At 39.5% G+C, this 15,130-nt stretch overlaps 1 protein-coding gene across 1 annotated transcript in view; it reads left to right on the top strand.

Moving 5' to 3' along the window:
• LOC149231046 (DExH-box ATP-dependent RNA helicase DExH3-like) overlaps window positions 1-15,130 on the top strand; it is a 223,537-nt gene that overhangs the window by 38,772 nt on the left and 169,635 nt on the right. Inside the window, exons 2-4 of the mRNA XM_089379101.1 lie at window positions 14,349-14,503; window positions 14,656-14,743; window positions 14,860-15,102. Of these exons, the coding sequence (XP_089235227.1) occupies window positions 14,349-14,503; window positions 14,656-14,743; window positions 14,860-15,102 (486 nt within the window). The remainder of the gene's footprint in view (window positions 1-14,348; window positions 14,504-14,655; window positions 14,744-14,859; window positions 15,103-15,130) is intronic.

Genomic DNA, 15,130 nt, shown 5'->3' with positions numbered 1-15,130 from the left:
GCCTAGTCAAATATCAGTTCACACTAGTGTCACAAGTTTCCTTTTCTAGTTAACTGCAACAAATCCTAGTTAGCTCTCAGTTAACTAGCTCGAGTTCCTCCTTGATTTACTCTAGTTATGATTGTGAGTTAACTGAGAACTCAACTCGCTCTCTCTCCAATCAACACTAAAGTCTTAACTCGTTCTAATTGCACTTGTCACTGCCTCCTCATCCTGTAGTCTAATTAAAGAAGACTCCAACTAACTGAAGTTCCAACTCTATGCATGCAAACTTGATGAGCATTCTAGTAAACTGGAAATCAACTCATCATAACTGAATTCTATCTCATGAAATCACATTCATGCTAGAGAAAGACTAATTTGAGGTCTTCACTGGCTAAGGCACAAGCCAGAGGACCTTCCATCACTACCTTTTCAACAACAAATTTTGTCCTATTGTCTTCAACATTAGTGTTAATCTCAACAATTTCAGCGTCAACTCATGTCAAATTATGAAGACATAAGTTATGGAAATAACTAAACCACAAAGACATTGATAGGTGAAAATCAAATATGCAATAATATAATTTGGATGGCTAAAAACTTGATATATACATGTAAGAGATGAAGTTGTACATACTACATAGTGTTATCTTAACATAAGCAAGTACAACTTTCCAAGTTCTCCAAAACCCTAGTAAGGGAAAAACAAGAAAAACCTTGTCTCAACAAAGGTACTCCAACAAGTTAGAATCACACTAGCAAGCCCCCTTGGCCTCATGCGAGTCATTTCCTCTATCTTCCTCCTCAACGAGTACAACCCTAAGGCTTATCTCCAAATTGAACTTGATGCCTCCTTAGGGTAGAAACCCTAACCATAAAATATTCGAAAATTTTTCAGGAAACCCTACCACTCCAAGATGAGAGATGAATTACAATGAAGAATGAATGTGCACATGGGGGGGGGGTTGAGGGGAGAGAGTAGTGCTTCTCCTCCAACATCTCCATACCAAGTGTAAAGAAGAATAAGCACAAGTGTATGAATTGTGAGAATCATGTGTGACTCTCTCTCTTTCCTCTATTTATATGAGAGGTGTAGGGAGGTCTACAAGTTAAGTAGACCTAGTCCACTATAAGCTATCTACAAATGTAAGCAAGTTTGTCCAAGGAAAGTGGTCCTTCTACAAGTGACACACGGAAAACCTCAAGGTGACGACAATCCATAAATAAGGTTCCAAGATAAGATCACTCTTTATCCAAGGTCTAATGTACCTCCTCCAAGGGATCCAATGCTCGAACACCTCTCCTAAGCCATGTGCACCTTTGATTCCACTCCACCTACATGATCAATGTTGCAAACCAAGCATCCCCATGTCAACTCTAAGATTCCATATAAGCATCCAAGCAGCTTAACGTTAAGGGATCAATGCCCTCCTTCAAAATGTGGAACGCTCCTTCTCCATGGATGGGCATTCTCTAAGCAAGCAACCTCTTCATGTGGTTAACATGTACAATGTCACTAAATTGTCTCCAACACTCCGAGGAAGGATGTTAATCAAGCATCCATATGAGGTCCAACAACTAATGAGCAAGCCACCTTCAATGTGCAAGTTTATCCAAATAAAACAAGCGTAATCATACACTATGCTCTCCTTATCTCATAAAACACTCCCAAACATGGTGTAAATATTTTTAGAGTAACTCTGAAAGAAAACTTGATCTAGAGAAACATTCTAAAGATGTTTTCATTTACAGACAATGGTCTTTTTATTAACTTTAAATTTAAAGAGATTTAGCAAAGAACTTAGACATATTCTTTTTATTTTTTTTGTTGACTAGCAGAATTGGCAACGGTGGTGGTATCGTACTCGCGTTACACGGGGTCGAATCCCACCGGTTGCCACTACAACCTCTAGGAGGAACCGCCCAGCCCGCAAGAACGATCCTCGGTTAAGACGAGACTCGAACTCGTGACCTGCACAGCGGCACAGACGACTTAGCAGATCGTCCGCTGGCCACGAGACCAAACCTCTGTGGGCCATATTCTTTTTATTGAAATGGAAACATTTTTTGAAAAAATTTAGGGGCATAATTTCCACATGTGGAAGTTCAAAACTTATTTGATTTTAGTGCTTAAGAATATATGGGGAGTAATCATGGAATTGAGCCAAAACCTACATAAGATGACATTTGTAGAATGGAAAAATAGGGACGACAAATCCAAATTAATCATTGGGATGGGTATAGTTGACTCTAAGTTGCATTATCATGACTTATCGAAACCATCAAAAGGAATTTAAGATGAGTTGAATGCACTTGTTGTGTCAAAAGTGATGAATGCAAAGTTTTTTTTTTGAAACAACAATTTTTTTGTCGAGAGGTGCTTTACAACCTAGTGTGGGGGAAATGTCGTAGTGAGGCATTAGATAAAAAATAATAATAAAGAAACATAACGTTGACTCGATTAAGAAAGTAATACAAGTAATAATAAGTTGGCTCAATTTCGAGCCTCTCACACATTAGACACACACATGTACATATTCCTACATACATACATGCACACACACACACACAGACACATTGAAATTCAATAAATCAAATCAAACAATTGAAACTCGTCGAGGAAATTGCGAAGGGGAACAATGGAGCGTAACTATGGAAAGGATCAAATCAACACAACTTGGGACATTTGAATTTAAAAAATAGATTCACCTTATTGTTTGAGTAATTGATAGCCACAACATAATTGGGGTTAATGTGAAGAGTATGCTAGGTATTTCTGCAAGGACATAATATTTAAGCTCTTGAAATGTTTACTCTTTTTTTAGGGAAACTATCCAAGCCATGAAACTGGAATAACTTTATTATTCAATTGGAATAAACTTGACCATAAAGGTAGGCTTTGAATAAATGGACTTAATGAAATTAAAGATTACATGAATAGAGTCGATTGATATGGATGTGGAGACCATTGACTTGACCCAACCTTATTACTATCGGGTGACCCATTGTCTTTCTCCATTGCATTCAACAACCCTTTCTTCACTGGCTCCACTTCCCGCAGATATCCCAACCAATCACAAACATAGAGAGAGTGAAAAGGGAAGATGAACACCATTTACAATCACAATCCTATCAAAGCCCATGAATATCAGTTAGTTTATTAACATATGAAAATGCCATTTTAAGATTTGTAAGAATAATATCCCCATGTTAGTAGACATAGACATGCAAGTTAGTGAATCTTTATATTTTAAGAAAATTTGATTTCAGTACTTGGTTTTCTTGTTTGCTTCTCCCTCCTTTGCAGAGAACCGAGCTTCACTGGACTAGGTGGCTTTACACCTTGAAGGATTGAGTCCGGGGGGCTCGAAGTGTTGAAAATTGTAACTAGGTTTGGTCTTCATAATGACCTAATTGTAATCATGGCATTGTATATTCTTTATAAAGAAAGAAAAAGAAAGAAAGACAAATTATATTTTTATTTTGGAGTATGGGTTTCATACTTGTTAATTTTAGATAACAATGGTATGTTCTATGCTTTAGCACAATTTACTTCAGTGTTCTTTATTAGCCCAATGACAATTTCCAATTAGTGTAGCAATCACATTAACTTAAACACACTGATAGTAATTGCAAATAGAACATAAAAACATGTGCAAAAGACAAGCCAAGACAAGAGTACACAAGATGTGGCGGATGCCAGGGAAAATCCCCAATGTGGGGAAACCCTTTTATCAAACCTTCTTATTATTATTCAATAGTTAAGCACCGAGAGAGAGAGTACAAATATCAAATTAACTTGCCCAAAACAGTCCTGTCAAAATTAGCAGTCAACAACAGTCAATTGCAGCCCTAAACAGAAAGTCAAAGGTGGTCAAAGAAACTCAAAAATGTCCTCCAAGTAGCTCGGTTAGCAATAGATAAATGCAGCCTTCCAAGGGAGACAAAGTCAACCCAAAAACAACTCGGTCAACCCAGTCAAAGTCTGCTGTAATTTGTGGTCAAATCAAAAAGTCAATGATGAAGTCAACATGGGCAAACAGTCCCCAAACACCTCGAAAATCGTGCTAATGAATGTGGCCTATATAAATTGGAATTCTGCCTTCCAGATTGAAGTCAAAGCAAGGTCAAATAGCCCAAGTCAACACTGGTCAACGCTGCCCTAATCTCTGAAATTTTGGCCTCCAAAACCAGTGCAGAAACTCGTCCTCTTCCACACGTGCGAAGTAAAGAAGCCTCCAAGTTGTACAAACCAATCAAGAGAGGAGAAAGAAGATGATGTCCAAATGAGAAAGAGGTCACTCCTATTTATACACTTTGTTGAGGGTGAGGAGACACATTCGTTGGGCTTCATGAGCCTACATTTGACTGAGGCCGACCTTGACAATTTGTGCATGAGAGAATAAATTCAAAATTCCATTTCTGCTTGTCAGAATGAGATGATCTTTATATCAAAATTGTACCTCTCGAAAAGAGGAATCCAATGCAATAATCATCTCCATCATATGAGCTGTCCTAAGGTGGAAGTTGGCCCTAGTTGCCAATTTTAACACTCCCTCTCAACTAGGGAGAATTCCACCTTCCAATCCATCTGTCATCATGCCATCTTGTCATCCTATACCATCCTTGTCATCACTGCCCTGCTTTGCTGAACCATGAAGTAATAATGAAGAAGAAGTGATCGAGAGTGAGTCATAAGATCATACCACTCTTGACTGACAAAAGTCAGTCCTTGATCCCAAATCAAGTTGTTGAACATCATGCGTCCTAGTCATAGGGAGTATCACAGTACACGATGCGTCTATCTGTAGTGCTATGGTCCCTAACCATCTTTTCCCAACTCATTGGCTAGATGAGAGGTACTTCGCATGACTCCCAGACTCAATGGGTAGGATGTGTATCGGGGCATCAGCAGGAGAAGGTGAACCACTCATCTTGCTCATATGCCATAGGAGAAGGTGAACCACTCATCCTATGCATATGTCAATCATAGGGGAAGGTGAACCACTCACCCTACATGCATGTGTCCGAGTAGGGGAAGGTGAACCACTCACCCTACACACATGTCAAACATAATGGTTTATCACAGGGGAAGGTGAACCACTCACCCTGTATCTAGTGCACCACTAGGGGAAGGTGAACCACTCACCCTATGGTCGCTCATAGCTCCAAGAAGTACCCCAAGCCCCTCGGAGCTCCCAAAGCCCAGTGTCCAACTCATATGAGACCCTCATAGGAGTGTCGTTCCACGAATCCAAGTCTCTCTCAGCAGGTTAAGAATTTGACATTCCCCAAAGGCTTCGTGAGAATATTTGCGACCTGCTCATCTGTTCTAATATGTTGGAGCCTTATTGCTCCCCGTTGTACCATATCCCGGATAAAGTGGTGCCTGATATCAATGTGCTTGGAGTGGTCGTGGAACATGAGATTCTTTGATAGGCGAATCCCACGCTGGTTGTCGCAGAAGATCACGATGGTATTCGACACGTGCTCAAATAGCTCAATGAAGAGCTTCCTCAACCAAATAGCTTCACAACAGGCCATACTCACAGCAATGTATTCGGCCTTGGTGGTGCTTAACGCAACTGATTCTGCTTCCTGCTCATCCATGATATTGAAGCAAACGCCAAAGAGAAGCAACAACCAAATGTGCTCTTACGATCCATCACACTACCAGCCCAGTCAACATTTGAATATCCATGAAGCCTCAAGTTCCCAATAGTGTAACTCAGCCCATAGTGGATTGTACCCCGAAGATATCTCAAAAGATTCTTAGTAGCAATTCAATGGATCTGATGAGGCTCGACCATAAATTGACTCAACGTGTTCACAATAAAGCATATGTCAGGACGAGAGTTGACCAAGAACATCAAGGCCCCTACAAGTTGGTGATACTTTGAAGGGTTTGCTAATTCGGGCCCAACAACACTTCCACATAGCTTCTTAAAGTTGAGTTCCATCTTAGTAGTCACAAACTTGCAATCCACCATCGCACATCTCTCAAATAGCTTCACAATGTATTTTCCTTGAGAAAGGAAAATCTCACCTGGAATTTGCCAGACCTCTAGCCCTAGGAAGTAGTGCATCAGTGCCAGGTCCTTCATCTCGAATTTGGAAGCCAACTCCCTCTTGCATTAATGAATGAGAGGGTCATCACCTGTCTGAAAGAGATCATCCACTTAAAGGACCTGAATGCGAGGCTTGTCCTTTTCAACCTTGAAGAATAGGTTTGGGTCAACGTCGCTCGTTGTAAATCCCAACTTCATAAGATAGCTATCAATCCTCTCATACCAAACCCTAGGGGCTTGCTTCAACCCATAAGGGGCTTTCTTCATCCTGCGTACATGTGTCTCATGATCTTGAAATTCGAACCCCTCAGGTTATTCCACATAGAATTCCTCTTTAAGCGAACCATGCAAGAAGGCAATTTTGACATCCATCTGGTGTAGGATCCATCCCTGTGAAGCGGTAAGGGCCATGATCGAATGGATGGTGGTATATCGGGAAATCGGTGCAAATATCTCATCATAGTCTACTCCTTCCTTTTGAGAGAAGCCTCAAGCAACAAATCTGGCCTTGAACTTTTCAGCACTCCCATCAGCTCCATGTTTGATCTTGTAGAGCCATTTTGAAGTGACCGCTGGCATGTCCTTGGGTCTAGGAACCACATCCCAGACATCATTCTTCATGATCGACTCATATTCCTCATTCATCGCATCCTTCCAAACTTGGTGTTTCACGGCTTCTTCGAATGTGCATGGCTCATATTGTACAATGGCATTCATGGCAACTAAGTACCTTTGGTACCTATTCGGCTTCTTGCTTTCACGAAATGTCCCTCTCAATGCAATATGTTTCTCAACATCTTCAAGAGTATCTTTGAGCCACAAAGGTCTTTTTCATGAAGTAGTCGGCTCACTAGGAGCTGGATCAATGGGATCCATCAGACCTTCAACATTGGGCATCGGTTCATTAGACGAAGGTTCATCTTGTTTTTCTGCATCAACATCATTATTGTCTCTCCTAGGGATAGGGAGATTTCGGATCTTTATAAGAGCAGAATTTTCATCGAAAGTGACATCATGACTTAATTCCACTTCCCTTTGACCAGGTACATAGATTCTATATGCCTTAGAAGTTTCACTATAGCCCACAAATGTTCCTTTCTTCACAGATGCATCTAGTTTATTTCGTTTCTCTTTTGGCACATGAAAATATACGACACAACCAAAAATTCTAAAATGAGAAACATCAAATTTCTTACCGGTGAAAACTTCTTCGGGTGTCTTGAAGTCCAAAGCTTGATTTGGGCATAGGTTTTGGACATACACAACGGTGTTGGCAACTTATCCCCATAAGAACTTCGGTAGACCTTGGTCATGAAGCGTGGCATGGGTGGCTTCTATGATAGTGCAATTCTTCCTTTTAGTAACACCATTTTGTTCAAGATTATATGCGGTAGTTGTCTCCCTCTTAATGCCAACTTCTCTACAATAGTTTTTGAATTCATTTGACTCATATTTGGTTCCATTATTGGTCCTCAATATTTTGATCTTCTTCCCTGTATGATTCTCGACCAAGGTTTTGAAAGAGCGGAACCATTTGAATACTTCGTCCTTCTTCTTTAAGAAATAGATCCATGTTTTGCAAGAGAAGTCATCCACAAAAATAACATAGAACAAATATCCACCCAAAGATGTCACAGACAACATACCTGATAGATCAGAATGGACCAACTGAAGAATATCAGTGGTTTCAGTTTCACTTGAGGGGAATGGTCCCCTTGTATGTTTTCCAGCTTCACATCCCTAACAAACACCTTCATGATTTAAGTTGAATTCGGGCATACCTGTGACCATCTTCCTTACATCAGGTAAGGCTTTGAAATGAAGGTGAGCAAATCTCCAGTGCCATAATTTAGATTGAAGAGAAGTATCACAAGTCATTGCTCCCAACAGACTTCCTCCAACCTGATAAAGACCTTCAACCTTGAATCTAAGAGTGAATGCATCTCTTGGGTTCCTTTTCCAAACACGAACCTTCCCATCAATAAATGTCACCTTGAAACCTTTATCTTCCATCGCAGAAATAGAAACCAAGTTCTTTTTCAGATCAGGTACATATAGCACTTCTTGTAAGTGGAGGGTTTGACCTTGATTTAAGTGAAGAGTAACAGTCCCAATTCCTTTCAGGGGATAAGTGGCATTATCACCAAGTATAATTTCCATATTCGTCTTCTTTTTAGTCAAGTTAGATAGAGCTTCTTTGTACACAGTGAAGTGCCTTGAGGCACTACTATCAATCAACCAATGATCTAATGTATCCAGAGAAGAGGCAGTGGTGAGGGCAGAAATAAGATAAAATTCCTTTTGTTTTACAACATTAACTTCTTCATACCTGGAGTTTCTTGACTTCTTGGGAGGAAGATCATTTCCATTTCGAGCAGCGGAAGCATTCCTCTTTCCTTTGTTGTTGAACCTGTTGTTACTTTGATTTTCATTGCCCTTGAAGTTGTTGTTATTGTTGTTATCATCTCTTGGAGTATCCTTCTTGTCTCTCTAGCGAAGTGGCAAACCTATTATAATTGAAGCATCTTCCTTTTCTTGCTTCTTTGAATCTCGACTTGAACCCTTGACCTTGATTCCTTGGACCAACATTGTTCCTCCTCTTAGAATGAGCGGAGAAGGCGGTAGGATTGTTTCCATTTGAGCGCTGTCTCTTTCCATCATCCTTATTTCTTCTTGAGTGCATCTGGCCAATAATTCATCAAATCTCAGAATCCTGTCATTGTTGAGGATGGTAGTGTTGAACACATCCCATTCTCTTGTAAAGCCTCCAAATGCAATAATAGAGAGCTCTCTGTCACCAGTGACTTCTCCAATAGATAGGAGATCATTCTTGATCTCGGTAATCCTCAAGAAGTAGGATTGGATGGATTCTCCTCTATCCATCTTGATGTTTTTCAACTTGTTCTTGAGAAAGAGAACTTGATTTGCATTATTTACTTTGAACATCCCAACTAACTTGTCATACATCTCCTTAGATGTTTCTAAATCAGAAATATAGGCAACCAAAGGTCTGTGAATAGAATCAACAATAATTTTCTTAGCTTTAACCTCACCTTTCTTGTACTTTGTTTGTGCAACTGTGGATGCATTTGAAGGAGACTCCACTACTCTTCCTTTGACATAGTCCATGGCATCATTTTCTTCCATTGCCAGATCTAGAGACATCTTCCATGCATGATAGTCGGATTTGTCCATAAGCTTGTCCTCAGGTTTGAAGTAAGATGTAGTCGTCATTATGACTAGTTCCAAGTCCTTGTCCAACAACTTCTCTGATTGCTTTGCTTCACTCTTGTTTGGGCTTTGTCTTCACTTGAGCTCTGATACCAAGTTAATTTTAGATAACAATGGTATGTTCTATGCTTTAGCACAATTTACTTGAATGTTCTTTATCAACCCAATGACAATTTCCAATTAGTGTAGCAATCACATTAACTTAAACACATTGGTAATAAATGCAGATAGAACATAAAAACATGTGTAGATGACAAGCCAAGACAAGAGGACACAATGCTAGGGAAAAACCCCAATGTGGGGAAACCCTTTGATCGAATCTTCTTATTATTCTTCAAGAGTTCAGCACAGAGAGAGTACAAATATCTAATTAACTTGCCCAAAACAGCGTAGTCAAAATCAGCAGTCAACAACAGTCGACTGTGGCCCAAACTAGAAAGTCAACTGTGGTCAAAGAAACTCCAAAATGTCCTCCAAGTAGCTCGTTCAACAACAGATAAATGCAGCCTGCAAAGGGAGACAAAGTCAACCCAAAAACAGCTCGGCCAACCCAATCAAAGTCTGATGTAATTTCTGTGGTCAAACTAGAAAGTCAACATGGTCAAACAGTGCCCAAACACCTCGAAAATCATGCCAATGAATGCGGCATGCAGAAATCAGACATTTTTCCTCTAGATCGAAGTCAAAGCAAGGTCAAACAACCCAAGTCAACCCTCGTCAACGCTACCCTAACCTCTAAAATTTTCGGCCTCCAAAACCAGTCTAGAAATTCATCCTCTTCCACACGTGCAAAGTAGAGAAGGCTCCAAGTTGTACAAACCAATCAAGAGATGAGAGATAAGATGATGTGATGAGTTGAGATGATGTCCAAATGAGAGAGAGGTCACTCCTATTTATACACTTCGTTGAGGGTGAGGAGACACATCCATTGGGCTTCATGAGCCTACATTTGATTAAGGCCGACATTGACAATTTGTGCATGAGAGAAAAAAATTCAAAATTCCATTTTTGCTTGCCAGAATGAGATGATCTTTATAACAAAATTGTACCACTCGAAAAGAGGAATCCAATGCAATAATTATCTCCATCATATGAGCTGTCCTAAGGTGGAAGTTGGCCCTAGTTTCCAATTTTAACAATATTCAAGTTTGAGTCAAAAAGCATGTTCTTTGTGCGTTTAGGTTTACTAGGTCTTTCTAGGATAACGAATATTATTGGTTCTTCGTGCTTTTAGGTTTTCTAGCCTTTCTAGGATAAAGAATATTATTGGGCATGTGTTAGTCCCATTTAGACTCTTTGTAACAAAGAAAAATATTTATTTTATCAAGAAAAAACCACTTTGTATCCCAAGACCAAGTTGGCCCAGGAGCAAGATCAAGTCGGGCTAAAGGAGGGCTATTCAACCCCTCAAGGAGGCTATAAATACAATGAGCTCAACGTCATTTGAGACACTCATCCAAGACAAGTTCGATCTGCAATAGCGAAGGAGAAGAAGCGTTAGAAGGACGGGGAAAAGAAGGAAGAATCAAAGTTTCTTGGGTTAAATCTCTCTCTCTCTCTATATATATGTGCGAAGTTAGAGTTTTTGTGAAGCTGCAGTTGCTGGAGGCCGAAATTCTAGGAAGCAATTGCAGGGCTGGAATTGTGTGACGAAGTTGCAGAAGGTTGAAGTTTGGAAGCTGCCTTGAAGAAGATCTTGCTGGGGGCTAACTTGGTGCTTGGTAGGGTTGTTGGTTTTGGTTTTTGGGTCTTGGAAGTCTCTTTGTAAGTAGATTCTATAGAGGAAGAGAAGCATTTTCTGGGTTTTCCCCTAGGAGGGAATTTGCCTATATCTTGTGTACTTTGTCTTGTTGTGATCTTCATTGTTTTGTTAACTACTTGATGAACAAGATCTAATAAAGTAATAAAAGGCCAACATATATCACAAGTAATTATCAAGTTAAGGAAAGTCATCTATAACACATAAGTTTCTTGATTTTCCAACATGGTATCAGAGCTAAGGTGTAAGAAGGAGACTGAAGATCACATCTTACTTGGCACTATCACAAAAGTTATAAGGAAGGGTTTCAAGTTTCTTGGGAATCTCGCTACATCTATCAAGGATTATTTGTTGAAGATCATCTCCAAGCTCACAATGGAAGTAATAGATGGAAGTTTGTTCTTCGCTTTATCTGACATTTTCAAGGACGAGAATGTATGGGTTATTGACAGTGGTGCCTCCAGACATATGATGGGAGAATGCAGTGAACTTCAAACCCTATCTAAAGGAAACTCCTCTCATTCAATCGAACTTGGATACAAGAAGAGCTATCTAGTGAAAGTCATTGGATCTAATTTATTGGAGCTCGAGTCTGGTGGAAGCATTCAACTCAACTCAACGATATATTATATGTTCTAGGTTTGAAGAAAAACTTACTTTATATTTCTTGTCTAGAGGATAAAGGTGATAAGAGTTGCTTTTGTTGATGGCAAGGTTTTGGTTTGGGGTAAGGGCTCTAGCCTCTAGTATTGATGATGCTAGGGTGATTGGGATTCGCGAGGGGACATTATATAAACTTTTTACACCTCTATCTCATGCTCTAGTCCACTTGGATATGAGCCCTTTCAACTATGGCATAGATGGTATGGACACCTTCATTATAAGATTTTGGCATCTCTAAATCAAATGGTCAATGACATCCCTGAATTGAAGGAAGAACATGAAGAGACCTATAAGGGATGTGCTTTAGGAAACGTGGAAAAGCCATTTGCAAGAAGTGATACCAGATCTAAGGAAGTTTTAGATCTCATACATTTAGATGTATGTGGACCTATGGCAGTTAAGTCTCTTGGTGGGCATTAGTGTTATGTAACCTTCATTGATGATTTCTCAAGGAAAACTTTGTTATACTTTCTTAAGAACAAGGACGAGTTATTTGAAATTTTCAAGAGTTCAAGAATGAAGTGGAGAACCTAACCGAGAGAAAGATCAAGACTCTAAGGTCAAACAATGGTGGACGATACACCTCCAAAGAGCTAATAGCTTTCTGCAAGGAAGCATGGATCAAGAGGGAGCTTATCGTTCCCCATAATCCTGAACAAAATGGCATGACTGAAAGGAAGAATATAACTATTGAAGAATGTGTTAGGGCCATGCTACATGATCAAGATCTCCCTCAATTCCTATGGGGAGAAGCATGTATGACAATTGTTTACTTTCAAAACCGAAGTCCTCACAGAATTTTCAACAACATGACTCTAGAAGAAGCATTTACAGGAAAGAAGCCAAGTGTGGATAACCTTCGAATATTTGGGTGTCTTGTGTATATTCATATACCTAAGGACAAGAGAAAGAAGTTGGATCCTACCTGTTTAAAGGGCATCTTTGTTGGGTATAATGCTTCATCAAAGGCGTATAGAATCTATATTAAGGAGGATCGTCGAATTGAAGTAAGCAGGGATGTCATCTTTGATGAAAGCATAGCTTACAAGAAATCAAAGGATGTTCCAGTTGACTTTGATGAAGAAGAGATACCTATCTTTGAGGATATCTCAAGGGATGACGATGGTCAAATCAGTCATCTGCACAAGAAGACGTTGAAAGTACTAGTGAGCCCATACAACAAGTGATTATTCCAAAAAATTGAAAGAGGCATGCTTGGTTGAGAACTACTCTACAAGAAGCAAAAGGACATACGACATCAGGGACCTTCAGGGAAAGTGAAAGACCAAGGAGGTATTTTGGGTATGCTGCATGTATGACAAAGCTTATTGAAGCGGAACCTTCCTCCTATGAAGATGCAGCTAAACATCAAGAGTAGAGGAATGTAATGCAGGAAGAATACCCGTCCATAATGAAAATTGATGTTTGGGAGATTGTCCCTAGGCCAAGTGACAAGTCTATAGTTACTTCAAAATGGATTTAGAAGATAAAGCACACTGTAGATGGGAGTGTTGATAAATACAAAAGCAAGGTTTGTAGCAAGAGGCTTCTCATAGAAAGAAGGGATTGATTACGAGGAAACCTTTGCTCCCACAACTAGATATACAACAATAAGATCACTTGTTTCGTTGACTGCTACTATGGGATGGAACATCCATCGAATGGATGTCAAGATAACTTTCGTGAATGGGACCATTTATGAGGAGATTTACATTGAGCAGCCTCAAGGATTTGAAATAAATCAGAGGGAGACTCATGTCTTCAGGTTGAAGAAAGCTCTGTATGGCTTAGAACAAACACCTAGAGCTTGGTATGCGAGAATGGATGCATACCTATTGAGACTTGGTTTTACCAAGAGTACTGCAGATCCGAATATATATATCAAGGTGGTTCAGGGTGAAATAGTCATCATACTCTTGTATGTGGATGATCTACTAGTCACATGTGTACACATCGGATTCAGGAATGCAAGAAGCAGTTAGCAGTCGAGTTCGATATGAAGGATCTTGGGATTAAGCATTATTACTTGGGACTAGAAGTATGACAGAAGCCAGGTGAGATATATCTTGGTCAAGGTAAATATGTTTTCAAGATACTTCAAAAGTTGGGCATGATTGATAGAAAGCCTATGATGACTCCTATGATTACCAATCTAAAGAAGCTGAGTTTTGGTAGGTAAACAGCTTTTTCTTGATCTGAGGGGAGCCTACAGCCTCACCCTGTGAATCCAGATTGGTTTGGTATCCATCAAACTCAGTCAACTATTAACATTGGTTGGGGTTTGATCCTAGGTCTTTATTGTGGCAACGCCCCATCTCAACCACTATACTACACAGCTCGGTGGACTTGTTTTTGATTGATAATTATTTGTTATCTGAGGTGTTATTTGATTTTATAATATTCTTATATGCTAGATAAATCCTATATTTAAATTTTACATTCCATCTAGGCTTCTGTTTTAGTCTTTTTCCTTTCTGCGTGCCTCTTACGTACTGAGCAGCCCTGTTAACCTACTTTTGGTTGTTTTTTGGACATCTTATCTTATCTTGATGATGCTGGTTAGTTCTAGAATGTATTTGTGTGATATCAATTTCTTACAGCTCTGGTTCATATCCTCCCATTTTAACAACACAAATTTAAAACAGGTTGCTTCCTCCGTTGCTAATATTGATGAATGGAAATGGAAGCTTAGCATGCTTATGCGTAACAAGGATGAGCAAGAAGTAGTTTCGAAGGAAAGAAAGGATCGGCGTGACTATGAGCAAATTGCTGCAATTGCTGCAAGAATGGGCCTATACTGGTGCTCAAATCAAAGCAGTTTGTTTATATATGCTGCAACCTGTTTGTTTATCAATACCAGTTGATTTGTGTTTCAGTAATTTTGTAGTATTCTTTCTTTTCTTTGTTATAATATGGATGGACAGTAGTGAGATTCGTGTCTGTGAATTTCAGCCAACAATATGAAAAAGTGGTGGTGGTGAGCAAGGTCCCTTTGCCAAATTACAGACCTGATTTGGATGACAGGCGTCCACAGCGGGAGGTGCCATTTTCTTAACTTCCAAGAAAACTTATTACTTTCATGGTTAAATTATTTGTCTTGTTAATATTTTGTAATTACCTTTTTGTCTTGATGTCTATACACTTTTTTCCCTTCAGGTTGTCATTCCTCTTGGAGTGCAAAAACAAGTGGGGAGTCTTCTTCGACAACATCTTGATAAAAAAAGAGTGAATGAAAACCTGTCACTGAACGGGGGTATTTCTGGTACAAGAGTCAATGATACCTTTAATGATGATGAACTTTTTGAAGAAAATGAACATAAAATGCCTGATAGTACTGTTCTGGAAAACATTCTGAAGCGAAGAAGTTTGCATATCCGCAATAAGCAGCGGGCCTGGCAGGTTTTCATCTTGGTTTTGCCTTGAACAT

Source organism: Pinus tabuliformis, chromosome J (genome assembly GCF_031772625.1).
Source record: "Pinus tabuliformis cultivar Carrire ecotype Pingquan chromosome J, CPIR1, whole genome shotgun sequence".
NCBI classification, from domain to species: domain Eukaryota; kingdom Viridiplantae; phylum Streptophyta; class Pinopsida; order Pinales; family Pinaceae; genus Pinus; species Pinus tabuliformis.
This window is presented reverse-complemented; position numbering and strand designations above follow the sequence as displayed.